Consider the following 19,110-nt stretch of genomic DNA (forward strand, 5'->3'; position numbering starts at 1 on the left):
AAGTGACAATTAGGAAAAAACAGAGAAACACGGGAATAGCTTATCAACATTTGTAAATATATTTGATAGGGTACAAATATTTCCCCAACCAATTCATGTTTGCATGACAAAAAATTGTTCAAATATGACAATTGTTTAAAAATGTTATTTATTGTGGAACTGACATTTGTATTCATGAATTATAGGTCAGATTTTACTAGACCTTTTTCATGTTTCTGCATTTTGATCTTATGAAATTCTTTTGTATGTACCCTATCAAATATATTCCCGTGTTTCTCTGTTTTTTTCCTAATTGTCGCTTTCTCTTAATGCTTTGATTGCATTTTTGTTTTGAATTAACTTGAATGTTGGTTTTAGAACTCCCTAACCAAGACCCCTTTGGAAAATAACTAAACACTTTCAAATTAAATCCCTTGTAGGCACCCTTTGCTTGTTAATACAATAATCGCCCAAGCCTCCAAGGGTATATTGGGTTAACCCATTGCTACAGTTCAGTCAACCATTTCAGGCACGTAATCCCGTCTCTTTGCCCAGTGATTCGATGATTTCATTCCAAACCCGCAGATGTTCACTTGACTAGTAACTAATCACAACAGGGGTTAGGTACCAAATGGGCCAGATAGAGCGAGCAGGGTTTTCTTCGCCCAGAGAGTGCTTGAGGTGCGTTCATAATATGCGAGTGCGGGGTGGTGGTGGGGGGTGTTTAATGGCACACAATGTGTCTGTTGTGTGCCCCCGGAGGGCCTTTAGTTCCTTTTTCATTTTCTAGCTTCACCCAAAGAGCGCTACCTCCTGAACAGTAAACTCACACAAGTTCCCAGAGGTGTTTCTGCTCTGCGGTCTGTGCCATAACATCCACCCTCCACATCCCCTGAGGTCCTAAGCTTCACCATGCCAATTCTTTTTGGCTTACTTTATTGCGCATTATGGGTCTTACAGCCCTCAGTTTATAAAGGCAAAGAAGGTAACACTACAAGGCTCAAAGTGCAGGTGAACTCAGCTAAAAGACAAGGCTGGATGCACACCTGACACATTATGGGACTATCCAGTAAGGTATATGGCACTTAACAACTTTTTCTGGACACCATACTTTTTTGCAGGTAGGAAAAGTGAAACATAGGCCCCGAAGTAATAATTTTCCAATGATCACAAAGTTTGATCATGTGAGGAACTCGATCTGAACTCAGGTCTTCCAGTTACAACAGTATTAAAAACGCAGCTGACAATGGAAAATTATTATCTTCTCCCCCATAGGTCCCCCAAGTCACCGGGTCAAGAAAGCTGCGCATGCCCTACTTACCTTAAAGCAATAGCTGGTTTCCTCGCCATCCCAGATGGTCCTGGGCAGGGGGAATTTCCGGCGAACCCGATACTTGCCCACGGCGCCCAGCGGTCGCCCCCTCAGCTTCTCGGCCTCAATGTAGTGCGCCTTGAGCCAGAGCTGCTGCAGCTTGGGGTGGCTCTGGGGGGAGAACTGGTAGCTCTCCAGGATCTTGTAGAGCTCGCGGAAGTTGCCGCGATGGAAGGCCACCACCGCCTTGGCCTTCAGCACCGACTCGTTCTTGTGCAGGTGGTCGCAGGCGGGCAGGGACCACAGGAAGCGGCCCAGGCGCTCGATGTTGCCGCCCTGCTGCAGGACCTCGCAGACGCAGGCCACCTGCTCCTGGGTGAAGCCGAAGCTCATGGCGCAGACGAGGTCTGTGGTGCGCGAGAAGACTCTACACTACAGGACCTCTTGAACGAGAGCCCCTTCGACGACGTAGCGCCCAAACAGCCTCTTCAAAGCACACGTCCACCGATGACTCCTTGGGGAGAGGCCTTCGAAGTCTCTTAAAACGTCAAACCGCCTCTTTATCAGGTAACTCGCCTCTCGTTCGAAGATATGCCCCAAAAGCCTTTGCGCGAGCGTGCCTTCAGTTGAGCCTTAGCCAAAGAAGTCTTCAAAAGGCTGTTGGACAAGGGGGAGGCCCTCAAATGCCTCTCCAGCGTGGATACCTACGTTTTTCTAGGACAAGGCCCTTCACGGCGCACACCCGGGCAGGTGCAGTGCAGGAGTTATAGCCTCAGCCAGTAAGTGCAGCAAACCAGCTTCGACGCTCTGCCCCAAAAGCGACCCCAGGAGCCTCCTGGCCTCGGGTGGGGCCTCAGAAGTGGGCACGCGGTGAGTAGCAGGACTTGTCTCCTGTCGCTGAGGAGGGCTGTCACTCACAGGCTCGGCAGCCCTGCCCTGACGCTGCCTCCCAGCCCGTGTCTCTCTCGGCAGTGACTCCTGGCTCCCTTCCCGTGCCCTGGGTAGACTTGGGGGTATCGGTTACAGGCTCAGCCCACAGGCGGCTCTCAGCTCCCCACCATTGGCTGCACTTCCAGCCCATTAGGAAAATGAAGCCCTCTCTCCGGTTTCCCGAGCGGCTAATGCCGTTTTCTGGAAACCCGAGACATCCTGCGGTGGGTCACGGGGGGCACGCAGAAGCACAGGGTGCAGACATTTCTCTCTACTGTACTCACCCTCCTGCTCTTGGGATGCCTTTCTTCCCCAACCTGTGCTATGCCTACAGTGTCCTCCGATGCTACCTTATGTTTTGTTAGAGAAGCTTAGGTGCTCACAACCAAGAACTAAGTCGCCTCATGGCACTAAATTGTTTATCTTTTGTAAACATGTCATGCTCACCGCCGCCACCCTTCATCCTCTTCCTCACTCCCTGGCCTCTCTCCCTCACACCCTCTTCATTCTCTTGATCACTCCCTGGCCTCTCTTCCCGACACCGGGCCTCTTCATTTTTTTCCATCACTCCCTGCCCTCTCTCCCTCACACCCTCCTCATTCTCTTAATCACTCCCTGGCCTCTCTCCCTGACACCGGCCCTCTTCATTTTTTCCATCACTCCCTGGCCTCTCTCCCTCACAACCGCCTCATTTTTCCATCACTCCCTGGCCTCTCTCCCTCACACCCTCCTCATTCTCTTCATCACTCCTTGGCCTCTCCCCCTCACACCATCCTCATTCTCTTCATCACTCCTTGACCTCTCTCCCTCACACCATCCTCATTCTCTTCATCACTCCTTGGCCTCTCTCCCTCACACTGGCCCTCCTCATTCTCTTCATCACTCCCTGGCTTCTACTCTCTCACACCGACCCTCCTCATTCTCTTCATCACTCCTTGGCCTCTCTCCCTCATACCGACCCTCCTCATTCTCTTTATCACTCCCTGGCCTCTCTCCCTCACACCCTCCTCATTCTCTTTATCACTCCATGGCCTCTCTCCGTCACACCCTCCTTATTCTCTTCATCACTCCCTGGCCTCTCCTTCACACCCGCCCTCCTCATTCTCTTCATCTCTCCCTGGTCTCTCTCCCTCATACAGACCCTCCTCATTCTCTTTATCACTCCTTGGCCTCTCTCCCTCACACTGGCACTCCTCATTCTCTTCATCACTCCCTGGCTTCTACTCTCTCACACCGACCCTCCTCATTCTCTTCATCACTCCTTGGCCTCTCTCCCTCATACCGACCCTCCTCATTCTCTTTATCACTCCCTGGCCTCTCTCCCTCACACCCTCCTCATTCTCTTTATCACTCCATGGCCTCTCTCCGTCACACCCTCCTTATTCTCTTCATCACTCCCTGGCCTCTCCTTCACACCCGCCCTCCTCATTCTCTTCATCACTCCCTGGTCTCTCTCCCTCATACCGACCCTCCTCATTCTCTTTATCACTCCTTGGCCTCTCTCCCTCACACTGGCACTCCTCATTCTCTTCCTCTCTCGCCTGTTGGTCGCCCCCCCTAAGTATGTGCATCCAGAGTCCCTCTACTAATTTGCCTAATTTAACTAATTTAACTAATGTAACCCCTTCATTACCTCCCGCCGCCCTCTGACACAAACCTGTCCATGTTATTGCCCAGTCTCTTTTCCTCCTGCATCACGTCCGCTTCCATGACGTCCCCTCCCTGTCAGGAGTGTGTCTTTCTGTGCATTGTCCTCCCAGGTTCTCTCGTGTCCTCCGTCCCCACCGCTCTTCCCTAACAAACTCCCCCCCCCCCCCCCCCACCCTCTGCATCGCTCGCCGTCACACTGATTTACGCAAAGCACATTTGAATAAAGATCACTTTTAAAAGAAGATCGTTTTAATTGCCGCTCAGGCTGGACCGCAACCACCGAACAACCACCCCACCCCCCTCCCCCCGCCCCCTCCACGCATCACCTGCCACCTGTTTATCGCCCAGGGACTGCACGAGCCGAGACTTCACTTAACACTGGGTGAAGCTAGCTACACAACGCGCAGAGAGCCTCGCACAGTCACGCAGGCACGCATGCATGCATGCATAAACAGGCACATGGAGGGACACTCAAGTCCACACCCACGCATCGAAACTTGCACAGAAAAACCCACTAACACTTGTGCAGACGCTCAAGCGCACAGACGCACATTCTCACAGAAGTTACCGTGGAGAGAAATGTACATATTGAAACATAAGCGAGCGCGACACACATGAGTGTAAAGATGCACGCAAAACATCCTAACATACGCACATACAAATACACAAAATACGCACCCGTACAATCACAAATATAAATGCCACAAGTGAACATTGTTGACACATACGTGATTTGTGTATTTTTCTAGCATTTCACAATATTTTCAACAGTTGGTGTGTGTCTGCTTACCTGCTCCCATGGAGTCTTTGCTTAGAACTTTTGTGCATGTTGGGTTACTCTTACTACTTTCTCTCCTTAATATTTCCGCACCTATTTATTCCAATCTCGAAAATCTCATTTGCCTGTCTGTCAGCACTTTGACTCTCCTGCTAATCACCACTAGAGGCGGGCTACTGGACGATGGCACTAAGCGCGCCGCAATCGGGGAAAGGGCCTGGTGGTACGACCGCTTTATCTGACGCCCATCATCGAAGGATTTTAGAGGGTATTTTATTTCTTACTTTCACTTAATTTTAATTCTTTTACAGGTTACTAAAGGAAATAACCATGTTTGAATCAGGGAAATGTAGATTTATTAGCTCGATTAAAAGGCGCGAGGGTTTGGCGGGGATTACGGGGGACAAAAAAGGGAAACCATAGTCAAAAGTTGATCAAACAGAAGAACAATCAGGTAAATTGCTGGCGAGGCCTCCGCTGTAAAACGAGTCCGGGCTTTTATCAGACAAACTTGCAAAACTATGGATACACCAACGAGTAACTCCAATCCACTATCTGAAGTATTCCTAGCTAAGGAAGAGGAAAGTAATCAATTCAGTGGCACTGTCGCGAATGACAGGGCTTATCCGACTAAAGTGATAACCAGTGCTTCTGGAATTATGCTGCTGGGCAGCACTGAATTATGTGACACAGTTGAGTACATTAAACGTCAAGAAAAGGTAACTTCTCTGGTGATGTGGTGTGGCACATTTTGTAACGGAATTTCTTCATTATATTGACATTTTTACTCATTTTAACACGCTCTGGGCAAAAGTTTCGACTCAATAGTATCAATTTAACACTCAAATACAGCAATCAGCAACTATAAGGAGACCAGTTACATTTTGTAAATGGGGTGCCGCTCGTAGCCGAGGTCTAAGGGGATTGAGACTGCTTTTGCTTATAGCCTCTGGGATCATCTGTGGAACTCTGGCACACTGGTTTGCCGACTGGGGCACAGCAGAGGAGCACACAGCGTGGGTGCGGGACTGCGAGGTCCACAAGTCAGTGCGAGCTGCTAATCAGGCGCAGCTGGCCCTCTTCCCGCCCACCACCACTTCCTCCTATATGGTTACGCCCCTAACCGCGAATCGCGGGACGCACGCGGGTGCGCGCCGGGAGAAGCCCGGGACAAGGGCAGACCCGTTGTAGCCCGTTCGAGCCCAGAGGAGACCGGACCGGGCCCCCCTCTTTCGCTATCCAGGGAAAGTGATGACGCCTTAAAACATCCTGTAAGTACTTTTTCTGTTGAATCAGAACCCTTTTTAGGTCTCGCCTAGACGAAAGCAAAGCGAAGCTTTGCTGTCTAGGGCGAGACAACTTATGTAGTTACTTTTGGGGGAATGTGGACAGCAGAGTTCCACGCGCTTTTCCTGGCCGAGATTTAACCTCGGGAGCGCGCACGTCGCCGTGCCTCATATTCCCATTCGCAAACAAAGCCACTCTCACGCATGCGCACATACACACACTGCATGCACACACGCACCCCCCCTTAAACAGATACACGCTGCATACACACACGCACCCCCCCTTAAACAGACACACGCATGCACGCACGCACAGACACACTCAAACAGACACACGTGCGTACACCACCACCCTCAACCCCACTCACCGGGCTCCTCTCCCCTTACGCATGGGAAGGCACTGTGGAGCTCCGTGCCAGAAGGAGCGCTGTTTGAAATCACCGCCGCCTCCCACAGCGGCATTGTAGGGAAATTCAAAGTTGCCTCCCCGTAAACACCGCCGCAGCCCGGGAACCTCGGGAGCCTCAGAAATCCCGAGCGCAGCTCCTCTGACGTCAGACGAGGAGCCGCGCTGGGATTGGTGCCGGTGGGGCCGTTGCCTAGAAACGGAAGACTCGTCGACGCCGGGCGGGAGGGGCTTCTTCGCTCCTCACCCGGGCAGCGCCTGCTTTTTTTTTATCAAGCTACTAGATTTCTCTGCGATTATTTCATGATGGCGCATGGCTGGGAAACGCTTGCTGCTTGGCTTCAGCCTTGTTGTCAATTTAATGGCTTTGATTGGATGGGAGGCTGGGTAGGAGTTGCTTCACATTTCATCCTCGAGCGTTTAACTCCCCCAGCCCTCCTGTGGCTTACAGGTCCTGGCAGTTGTGTACTCTGGAGATAGATTTGTGCCTCTTGCTTTTACAATAGAAACTGTCACTTTAAATATATGCTCATCATTTATTTCTGGTATTTCTAGCCTGTCAGTGCTCTTGGGTGGGAACTGCTGTTATTGGTGTTTTTATGTGTCTGTCCCCCTCAGTCACCCATCACAGAACAGATTCATCTGCAAAGACGCCCTCCCATTCCCTAACCGCAGGCCTCGGCGTGTGATGGAGTGGAAAAGCATGCATTTATTTTTTTACTCATAAATCATGGGGAGCAGGTCTGAGAGGTACCTCTTCAGTCATCCGGACCAGGGAGCCCGTCTTCTAAAGAAACAGGAGGCATCGAGGGTTGGCACCGCTCGTTTGGAGTTCTGCAGAAGAAAAAAAACGGGCTAGAGAGCAGCAGAAACGTTAACTCTTGGGCAGAGCTTGTCTTTGAATAGTTGCAGAAATCCTATGGTTTGGTAGAAACCGAGCCTGCTGTGGAAAAAAAGGTGCGCGCCTTTAATTCTGAAACGTTTAAGCCTTTAAATTCTGAGACCGGGTGTCTGTGTTTCAATCACTCAATTCCACTTGTCTAAAATAACCACGTAAGAGCGTCTTTCCCTCCTCAGGAATTGTATTCAGTTTTTAGAAGTCTATTTAACAGTTTATTTTTCTTGTTTACTTGCCATCTTTTTTAGGTCGAGCCTGTCCCATTCCGCAGGAATGGATAGGATCGAATTCATGTCGGCAAAATCCTCTTCAAACTAAGGGGTTTCAGCCCGGCGTTTTCTTGCAGTTTAAGGGAACATGCACGAGCATTCACGGCCAGGGCTTCTCCTCCCCTAGCAGCACTCCTCCCACACCAGAAACTCCCCCCTCCCACACCAGCACCTCCCCTCTCTCTCCCCGCAAACACAGCCTTGCCGTAGCAGCACTCCTCCCACACCAGCACCTCCCCCCTCCCACACCAGCACCTCCCCTCTCTCTCCCCGCAAACACAGCCTTCCTTTCATTTCTTCTCCCCCTCCCCAGCCAGCTTCCCCCAGGCCGTGTTCCCTCAGATATGCTATTGCATATCGTTTGCTACCTCTTGTATTTTGTTGCTCTTGATACTTGCACAACTGTCACTATTGTCTCATGTAACGTAACGTTTGCTTTTGTAACATGCTCACTTGTAATTTTGGCTTCATGTATCTAAAAACGCCTCCCTCGCGCTCCTTTCTCCCTCTCTCCCGCTGCCTAGTCCTCCCACCACCTCCCTCTCCAGCGCGCGCTCCACTCGCATCTGCCTGCTGCTCCCCCGCCCACCCCCCCTACTCCCCCAACCAGCAATGCCGAGAAGCTTGTTTCCTCTAAGAACATATCGTTTGCTACCTCTTGTATTTTGTTGCTCTTGATACTTGCACAACTGTCACTATTGTCTCATGTAACGTAACGTTTGCTTTTGTAACATGCTCACTTGTAATTTTGGCTTCATGTATCTAAAAACGCCTCCCTCGCGCTCCTTTCTCCCTCTCTCCCGCTGCCTAGTCCTCCCACCCCCTCCCTCTCCAGCGCGCGCTCCACTCGCATCTGCCTGCTGCTCCCCCGCCCTCCCCCCCCACTCCCCAAACCAGCAATGCCGAGAAGCTTGTTTCCTCTAAGAACATATCGTTTGCTACCTCTTGTATTTTGTTGCTCTTGATACTTGCACAACTGTCACTATTGTCTCATGTAACGTAACGTTTGTTTTTGTAACATGCTCACTTGTAATTTTGGCTTCATGTATCTAAAAACGCCTCCCTCGCGCTCCTTTCTCCCTCTCTCCCGCTGCCTAGTCCTCCCACCCCCTCCCTCTCCAGCGCGCGCTCCACTCGCATCTGCCTGCTGCTCCCCCGCCCACCCCCCCCACTCCCCCAACCAGCAATGCCGAGAAGCTTGTTTCCTCTAAGAACATATCGTTTGCTACCTCTTGTATTTTGTTGCTCTTGATACTTGCACAACTGTCACTATTGTCTCATGTAACGTAACGTTTGCTTTTGTAACATGCTCACTTGTAATTTTGGCTTCATGTATCTAACAAGCATTGGCATTGCCAATAGGTCTCGCTTGTGGGACCTTATAAGTATTTAGTTTTGCAGCACAATATCCGATTATGCAACTCGGATATTGTGCTGCAAAACTAAATACTTATAAGTTCCCACAAGCGAGACCTATTGGCTATGCCAATGCTTGTTTTTCATTCGTTTTCTCTTTCCCCAAGGATGCAACATATTTGACATTCACTTCACGCAACGAGATCTTTACTATTTACTCAAAGCAATGAATTTCCCTGTCTGCGTTGCTTAAAATTAGGAGATCGATTTACTTGTTTATGCATCGGATGCTTCAGCGGGCGGTTCACCTCACTTATGCCCCTTGGCACATACCGAATTACTTAGATAGGCATTTTGGCCCCCAGCGAGTCCTTCATTTCCTGAGACTTCATAAACGTGCCACTGGTAAATGCTGGAACCGATCTTACTGGTGATGGCATGACTGGGTAAAGAGAAATACTTTTTTTTCTCTACACCGGAAGACCCCTTTAATTGCTCTCGCATCCTCTTTACCAATTCACTTCTCTTTGGAACCTGTGACTTGGCTCTCACCTTTCACCCCAATTCTCAGATCACACATGTGCCGCGACTGCTGCTGGCGGTGCCTGGCATGTCCTTCACAGCACTAGCTGGAACCACCCTGATCTTGGCGTTACTTTTCTTCAATGTAATTCCCTTGCAACACACAACTCGTCAAAGCACGCACTTTTTTTGGTGTTATTGAACTTAGCTTTATTCTTGGTCTTAATTCCAAAGAATTCAGGGCTAACATTGTCGAAAACCTTTATTGGGGTTGTCTGACAGACCTGGGGCGTTTGAAATAGAATGACAATCACGTGCCAGGACTCACGAGTGATGTGACAGTTCTACTTAGATATTCTATAACTCTAGGAAGGATTCCACCTCTTGACACGTTTGGTCACATTTGTGTGGGTTTGTGAAAACAGAGAATGTGACATAAGTGCCTGAGCTGCCCGAATTTTGAACTGGGGATCCAGGTCAGAGTCTCGGAATCGTCTCAACACCCTGTGATTCTGGGCAAATCACTTAATCTCTCAGCGCTTACCAAAAATGATTGTGTCCTTGTGTAATATAACTGGTGCTCATGTACAACACTTTACTACCTTTGGGTCGAGTTTGTGCAATATAAAACTGCAGCCAAAATTAAAAAACATTTGCAATTCAATAGGTCTCGCATTTCCGAGAGTTTGAGCTATTGGCATTGTAAAGAGCAATGCCTTTTAATCATGGATTTGGAAAACATGCAAGTGGTGCGTTAACATGCAGTTTGCACTAGTCCTTGCTTATGGGAAGCAAGGCTGGCAGTAAAAGAGGCACAGTTACTGCCAGCCTTGCTTGCTATAAGCAACAACTATAAGTGCATGTTTATGCACCGCTTGCATGTTTTCAAAACACAAATAAAAGGCTTTGTCATTTACAATGCCAATAACTAAAACTCTCCCAAATGCGAGACCTATTGCATTGCAAATGCTTTTTGGATTCCTGTTTAGGTCTCGGGCCTAGCGTCACACTGCGTAAGCAGTGTGGGCGGAGCCCGAGATTTTATGACTTCAATGTGGGGCTTTATTCCGCCCCTCTCTTTCATTGGCTAGCTCCTTAAATGGAGGCTAGCCATTGGAAGAGATGGGTGTCCGTTACTCTTTTCCCCGTCCCAACGCGATTCGGGGGCGTTTCTGGGTCTTTTTTTAAGTCCCGCCCTCTCCTCTTCCCATTGGCTGGAATTTTACCTTCCAGCCAATGGGAAGGGGAGAGCACGAAAAACGCCCCCGAATCTTAAAATGACCTTGTTTTTTTTTTATCTTTAGAAAGGTGTAGAACCGCGGGCATGTTTGCGGTCGATCCCTGAAAAAGAAAAAAAATCGTACACACACAGCAGCCTCGAAGCAAGTGGCCTGTATGAAAATGACTCCCCTCGCAGAGCTGTCCCTTCATGTAAAACAACTATTAGTCACAGTAGCGAGCCGTGGCATGGATTTTGAATCACCTGCTCAGGGGCACAGGCCTGTGGGGAAAGGGGCAGGCTTGTGTTCCTGTGAGCCCCACTGAGGGCTGACTGACTCCCGCCAGCCTGCGAGGCCACGCCCCTCGCATGCATGGCGCCCTTTCCTCCAGGCCCGTGCACCTGCGCGCGCTCCCCACCCCTGCCACAGAGCACACATGTCACCGCGGGGGAGGGAAGGCGCTCTCCGGGAGATGCAGCGTGGGATCGATGAGGCGCGGGCAGTCGATACTGATTGATGCCCCAAGGAGCCGCTTGAACATGCGTTTCAGATTGCGGGACAGAGGTGGGATCATTACTGCTGCTGCTGGCAGGAGGCAGCTTGCGGTTTCCCCAGACCCGGCTTCTAAGAAGACGCTGCGTGTAGATGTAACGGGAAGATTAGAATCGTATTTTTCTTTTTTGTTTAACTCTGGTGTTGGAGCAGAATAAGAGGTGCCAAGGCGCTTGGCGGGAAGCCCGCTGAAATGGGTCGGCGCGATCTGTGATGCAAAGGAGAGAGGCCGTGGTATTCAGTATTTATGGAAACATGCGGTTCTGGGGGCTTTATTCGTGTGTTCAGGTCCCAGGGCTTGCTTGCCTCTGCAGTGTATGCATGATGCACGCTCCTCATTAGCATATGCTTCTATTGATGATCTATTGGCCCCGCATTCTGAGGCGTCCCTCCATGCTCAGTTCTGTCATTAATCTCGGCTCACTTATCTTTTCAGTCCTGGCTGTGGGTGCGCACCATCGACAACCACAACCTCCCTTAACAATGGAAGCATGATAGGAAAATCAGGCAGCAAGGAACATTTACACATGAAATAGCAGATCATGTATTTATACTTCTGTTCATAACGGCTCTCTCCGGGAGATGCAGCGTAGGATCGATGAGGCGCGGGCAGTCGATACTGATTGATGCCCCAAGGAGCCGCTTGAACATGCGTTTCAGATTGCGGGACAGAGGCGGGATCATTACTGCTGCTGCTGGCAGGAGGCAGCTTGCGGTTTCCCCAGACCCGGCTTCCAAGAAGACGCTGCGTGTAGATGCAACGGGAAGCTTAGAATCATATTTTTCTTTTTTGTTTAACTCTGGTGTTGGAGCAGAATAAGAGGTGCCAAGGCGTTTGGCGGGAAGCCCGCTGAAATGGGTCGGCGCGGTCTGTGATGCAAAGGAGAGAGGCCGTGGTATTCAGTATTTATGGAAACATGCGGTTCTGGGGGCTTTATTCGTGTGTTCAGGTCCCAGGGCTTGCTTGCCTCTGCAGTGTATGCATGATGCACGCTCCTCATTAGCATATGCTTCTATTGATGATCTATTGGCCCCGCATTCTGAGGCGTCCCTCCATGCTCAGTTCTGTCATTAATCTCGGCTCACTTATCTTTTCAGTCCTGGCTGTGGGTGCGCACCATCGACAACCACAACCTCCCTTAACAATGGAAGCATGATAGGAAAATCAGGCAGCAAGAAACATTTACACATGAAATAGCAGATCATGTATTTATACTTCTGTTCATAACGGCGCTCTCCGGGAGATGCAGCGTGGGATCGATGAGGCGCGGGCAGTCGATACTGATTGATACCCCAAGGAGCCGCTTGAACATGCGTTTCAGATTGCGGGACAGAGGCGGGATCATTACTGCTGCTGCAGGCAGGAGGCAGCTTGCGGTTTCCCTAGACCCGGCTTCCAAGAAGACGCTGCGTGTAGATGTAACGGGAAGATTAGAATCGTATTTTTGTTTAACTCTGGTGTTGGAGCAGAATAAGAGGTGCCAAGGCGCTTGGCGGGAAGCCCGCTGAAATGGGTCGGCGCGGTCTGTGATGCAAAGGAGATAGGCCGTGGTATTCAGTATTTATGAAAACATGCGGTTCTGGCGGCTTCATTCGTGTGTTCAGGTCCCAGGGCTTGCTTGCCTCTGCAGTGTATGCATGATGCACGCTCCTCATTAGCATATGCTTCTATTGATGATCTATTGGCCCCGCATTCTGAGGCGTCCCTCCATGCTCAGTTCTGTCATTAATCTCGGCTCACTTATCTTTTCAGTCCTGGCTGTGGGTGCGCACCATCGACAACCACAACCTCCCTTAACAATGGAAGCATGATAGGAAAATCAGGCAGCAAGGAACATTTACACATTGAAATAGCAGATCATGTATTTATACTTCTGTTCATAACGACTAAAGACACGCATTTGTTTGCCACAGCTTCTGTTTGTGGTTTCTATATTCTGCAGTAAAGGAATGTGGTTTGTAGTTCTACAGGATCTAGTAATAAATGCATCTTTTATTACCATGCGCGCTGCCACCTCTTGTACACGATTAATGCCATGGGCAGGGCTTTGAGTGGGATGAAAAAACGGTGGGGTGTCTCAAATGGGTGTGGCCAATGAAATTAAAAACACCTTAGCTAAAAATCTGTGCTTAGCATATTGTGCCGCAAGACTTGTATTTTGCTGTTTCTGTCATTGCATCGGATATATCATTGAAGTAACATCATACCTACAAGAAGTCAGGACTATTGGCTTTGTCGATGGTTGTTAGTTGCATAAGATAAATAAGAAGCAACTATGGCTTGTATATAATATTGAAAAAGCTTCCATTTAAGGCTCTGGTGACACCACAACAATGTTGCTGCTCCTGGGTTTCAAAAAGAGAAGGGAAATCCAGAAAGAAAATGACTCTTTAAAGAATTTCCCTTCCCCTACAACGCTCAGCTGGTATGACATCATGCCGTAACTTCTCCACTAGTGAGAAGTGAGCAGTGTGAGCACGCGCACATGCATGTGCCTACTGTCATTGCAGTCCGGAAAAAAACTGACTGCCAGTGCCAGGGCATAAAACAGACCCCAACAGAGACCCGTTTTGAGGCCTCCTTTAAAAAACTGCCGGTGCTCAGCACTGGTAAGACATGCCCCACTTACATTCCTGCCCATGGGCATTGCTCAAAGCATTTTACTTTTTACGGCCAGACTGGACGAGTTCGCCAAATGCAGATCCGTTTTTAGGTCGAGCCTAGTGTCAGCGTGCATGCGCTGCTCGCTCTTCGAGGCATGATGTATTAGAGTATGCACTAGCAGCTCCGCCCACTCTCCGTCCACATTTGTCACTGGCGTTTTATAATTGTCCTTCTTAAATAACGCCTTCTGATCCATAAATAAGCTCGTTAGTCCCGCCTTGTCTGCATTTGTTACCGCCCAGAACGACTGGACCGACTTGTTACACAGTCGGCTTTATCTAGTGGGTGAGCACTATTTTGTTTTAGGACACTGATGGGGACAATGGCAGCTGCTTTTTTTTTTTTTTGTATGTGCCTGCTGAGCTCTGTTTTTTTTAAATTTTTTAAAATTAAATACCAAATGCAGCACCCGCTTCAGAGACATTGCTCTCAGTTTCATAATTTTTGTATTAACTTTAGTAATGAGCGTGGCGCCCGCTTCAGGGACACCGCGCTTTTTTTTTTTTTTTACTTTAATGAGCGCGATGCCTGCTTCACGGACACCGCGCACTGCAATGCAATAGGTGTTGCTTTTGGTATTGTAAATGACAATGCCTTTTAATGTTTTTATAACAGGCATTGCCATTTACAATGCCAATAGCTAAAACATTCGCAATTACGAGACCTATTGCATTGTAAATGCTTGTTTTGAACTATGGCTGCACGGGAGTGTAGGAATAAAGCTCTAAATGGTAATTTAACGGGAACCCTGGACAATTTCATATTGCGAGCTAACTCTGTGATTGACCAGGGCATTGTTTTGATGGAACGCAGGGTGTCCCAGGATCTTGCTATGGCCAAAAGATCTTCAATGGGGCACTTTGCGAATGTTCGCACACCAGAGGTTACGAGAGGTTCGATCACTGATAATTCTCAAATGACTGTGTATAATCAATATCCAGCGCAGGATTTGGATGCAACTACCCCCCTTGGTCATTTGAGTCAGCAGGGTTCTCCTGTGACTTTGGGTGTTTCCGCACCGTCTAAGACCCCGGATAGACCGAATACTCGACAGTTTCGGAGAAAAGGCATGGGTGCGATACCTAAGAAGAAGCTCCCCACAGCCAACACTGCAGGAGCCAGGAAAGCTAAACCATCCAAAGGCTGCAGCAATAATGTTCCCCTAACAAGCGCCAAGGATGCTGAGGCATGCAGGCCATGTGTTATACCTGACTTACCCATGCAACCAGCAAGTATTAGGGGTGGTATTGCGCATGGTGCGGGTGCAACCACAAATGAATCATCGCCAGGGGAGGACTCTTTATGCTTGAAACTTATCGCACTTTTGTGTGTCTCACTCCGCCAGCTGAAAGAGAGACTTGCCCGCATTGAAAGACAACTTTCTAAGTTTGAGCATGAAACACTGGGTACTCTAAACAGTATTGCTAATAAAACACTAGACTGGGGCAATCCAAATTCAACTATCACTCTTGGGGGTGTCGATACGCATGACAAACCCGCTATCCCTGTGACATATCTAACTGATGGCAACCATACTATATCCCGGGAGGGAGTTGCTGTAGCCCCAAAACCATTGCTTAACAAATTGGGAGTGGGACCCAGGGCAGTTCAGCATATAGTGCCCAATAGTGAAGGAGTGGTCCACACTGACACTGTCACACATGATGGGCGGGTCCCCACAGATGTGGGCACAATAGAGAAACCTAGAACTAAGCTTAGAATTGATTTACCACCAGAGGTGAGCCCATATTTGGTTGTTTTAACAGGGGTCCCAGAAATAAGTGCGTCAAATATGGAATCATACAGCACCCTGGAAAATAAAGCCACTCATTGGTTTAACATGTATAGACCACTCCCCCTTCACATCACAAGCGAAATATCAATGGCTCGAAGAGTGGGATGGGTGGGTCGCACTTCCAAAACTTCAACTGGCGATTGTGTGCTGGTCAACTTCAGGGATCCACACACTGTAGATTATATCTGCAACTGGAGTTCATTTAGCCCAGGCACAAAAATCGAAGCTTGGCCCCTTTCACATTTCTACCCCAGCGAACATTGGAGAAACCTAGACGACGGCTGGTCCTATGTACCTTACCGTCGTGGGGGCAGGGGTGGGAAGGATAGGTATGGCCGTCATCCGTTAGCGCAGAGCCATATCCTATGCCACAATAGGTTCAGTGGTCTGGAACAGGTCGACTGACTAAATTTAAGTGGGCTGGAATCATCATATAACATCTTAAGTCGAGGTGAAGATAATAAACTTAACATGGTTCTAACGGGCAGTTACACGGCAGTGGAACTCCCAGGAGCTCAGTACCCCCCACAAGGGAGTAGTACGAGCAGTGATATGCTTGATACAGGGAGGATAGTCCAGGATCAGATACTAGCGCTACCGTCAGAAATTATTAGCGCCGACGACCCTATGGGGAGTGACATCATTTCTCCAGATACTATACGGCATAGTTCTGCCAATATGAAGTATATGCTTATCATGTCATGGAATGTGGTGGGTTTACCAAATAAATTAGCTTGTCCGGAGTGGGGCTCTTTTGTGGATAGTAGCGATATATGCTTATTTCAGGAGACGTGGGCTAGGGAGGACCAACACAGAGTAGGTTTTGCGGCCTTTAATATCAGAGCCCGTTGGGGAGGTAAGGGACGACCATCTGGGGGCCTCATAACCTGGGTTGGGTTACACCTGGGCTGCAAGGGCGAGTCCATCCCAACCAATTCTGATGACATCCAGTGCGTCCTCCTGACATGGCCAACCTCCTATAAACTTGCAATCGTGAACGTTTATTCCCGGCCGACAAGCCTGGCCAATGAGTCTAATACCATTGGGGAGCTGTTAAATTTTCTTAGCTCCCTCAGATATACACTACATGGTTGCTGGCGACTTAAACTGTCACTTTGAGCCCCTCCGAAGGCTGAATGAGGGAGCGCTGATGGGTGAGGACGATCATTGGGGAATCCCGCCATGCCAGTCTCCCTATTCGAAGCCCTGGTGTCCTCTGGCCATTCAGATTACGACCCTAACATTAAATAATTCAATCAGGGCCTGCAATGGTCGGATGCCCTCCGATATCCCGTCAAAGTGTACCTTCAACAAGTGGGGCCAACAATCACGATTGGATTACATTATGGTGGAGACACGCCTCTGGCCGAAGGTTGTCGACTTTGAGGTAATATCCAGGGCTGATAGCGACCGTAACGCATTAAGTCTGAGGATGGACTTCCCATGCCCAAGGGTAAATGAGATGCAAGCTGCCCCAGACATGGTTGATGGGTTGATAATAACTAACAATAAACGTAGGGTAAAGTGGGGGAAATTGGTGGCATCCCGAGATGCACTACCTAAATTATATAGTGTAATTCTACCCCTCCTTACGAAGGTCAGTGATTTAATGGCCCAGCCCCTCGCATTAGATTTTAATGGTACTATCCAGAGTGTGCATCTGGACTTAGTAGACTGTTTAGCAGAACTTTGTAATCCGCCTAACTCCAGCAGAAAGGGTAGGGTGCCTGTATCTTCCTGGTACAATGCCTCCTGCAGGAAGGCAAAAACAGAGATCATTGGGGCTATAAAAGATGGGAGAGACAAACCAAAAATCGCTCTTTAAGATTGCTATACAAAGAAACAATGAACCATGCCAAGAAAGAGTGGGACATGGAAAGATGGCTTAATCTCTCATCCTCCCTAGAGTCGAAAGATGCGCGTAGATTCTGGGCAATAGTCAGTACAGGGTCTGGTGATCCTGGATCTGCGATTGAACCTAATATTGAGGCGGGGGTCTGGGAACTCCACTTCAAGACCTTATACGCAGCAGTTCCAGGCCTAGAAAGCATACAGGTACATACATCACCAGCTGCTGAGCTAGATGAGCTGGAATTAACACTAGAGGAGGTTTATAATGCCATAGGGAAACTGGCTATTGGAAAAGCTCCCGGTTTAGACAAACTCCCTGGCGACCTATTTAAGGACCAACCGAGGATATGGGCCCCTTACCTGTATGCCCTTTTTAATGCAGTCTTGGGAGGCATGGAGGTGCCGGGTACTTGCTGGGAGCAGAGATTGTCCCAATCTTTAAGAAGGGCTCTCCTCTGCTCCCAGCCAACTACAGGTCCATCAGCCTCATTGATGTCCCCCAAAAAATCTTCTCACGACTAATTTTAGATTGCTTGCAGGAGTGGATGGAGGAGCATGACATCCTCAGTCCCTATCAGGCCGGATTTAGGAGGAACACATCCACCATGGATCAGATCTTCCGTCTTATTCTGTTATACTGGAAGACGGTAACAGTAGAGGGTGGCCGCCTTTACATGGTGTTTGTGGACCTCCGGTCCGCGTTTGATCTGGTACCTAGGGGGAAACTGTGGGCGGTGCTCCTGGACATGGGAGTTCCACATGCAATACTGGGGGTCTTGAAGAGGTTGCATGCTCGGAACTTCGCACAGGTTAGATGCGGGAGGAATGGGGCGTTGTCGTCCAGATTTCCAGTTTGCAGAGGTTCAGGCAGGGGTGTGTTTTGGCACCAACACTGTTCTGCCTCTACGTGAATGGCGTAATACCGCACCTGGATGCGGTCCCTAACAATGACGCGCCCAGATTGGCAGGCAGGAGGGTGCCGGCGATAATGTTTGCCGATGACACCCTCCTGCTTTCCAAGTCCCCTATGGGGATCCAACGCGTACTGGACAGCTTTCCGGATTTTTGCCGATGCCGAGGTCTGGAAATCAACTCGGATAAAACAAAATTTATGATTTTTAATCCCCCGGCATCCACCCGCCCAACACCCATTTTGGGTGCGGTTAGACTGGAGAGGATACAGACCTTTCAATATCTAGGGGTTACGATAAATGAAAATCTTCCTTGGGGCCCCCAACAGGTCAAGTCCCAACTCAAACTGTCTCAATTAGTGGGGGGCATCCTAAAGATGTCAAATACATCGACATTTAAGCCAGTGAGCCCCGCACTTGAGATTTATAACGTCAAAGCGAGGGCATCGGCTCTCTATGGTGGGGAACTTTGCGGGCACTCCTATAGGCACGAAATCCCTAACTTGGAGAACAAATTAATGTGGCAGTTATTGGCGCTTCCCCAAAGCACACCACTCCTACCACTAAGGTTAGATCTAGGATTGAGCCCTATCCAGGATGAGCTAGCCCTGAAACCTCTCAGGTTCTGGCGCAGGCTCTGGATAACCCCAGAACTTCTAAATTACAGGCTTGAACTGAAGGATGTATTGAGCCACAGTAAAGCAGCAAAAATCCCTTGGCTTGTATTTGT

General features: G+C 49.1%; 1 protein-coding gene and 1 long non-coding RNA gene across 3 annotated transcripts in view; one reads left to right on the forward strand and one right to left on the reverse strand.

The window, feature by feature from the left end:
• LOC144782995 (homeobox protein six1b-like) overlaps positions 1 to 2,051 on the reverse strand; it is a 177,413-nt gene extending 175,362 nt beyond the window's left edge. For both annotated transcript variants that reach the window (XM_078662204.1, XM_078662203.1), the window contains exon 1: positions 1,301 to 2,051. In XM_078662204.1, the coding sequence (XP_078518330.1) occupies positions 1,301 to 1,684 (384 nt within the window). In that variant the 5' untranslated portion in view covers positions 1,685 to 2,051. The remainder of the gene's footprint in view (positions 1 to 1,300) is intronic.
• The window catches only part of LOC144782997 (uncharacterized), a 242,671-nt gene that overhangs the window by 30,087 nt on the left and 193,474 nt on the right, over positions 1 to 19,110 (forward strand). The window lies entirely within an intron of this gene.

Source organism: Lissotriton helveticus, chromosome 9, assembly GCF_964261635.1.
Source record: "Lissotriton helveticus chromosome 9, aLisHel1.1, whole genome shotgun sequence".
NCBI classification, from domain to species: Eukaryota; Metazoa; Chordata; class Amphibia; order Caudata; family Salamandridae; genus Lissotriton; species Lissotriton helveticus.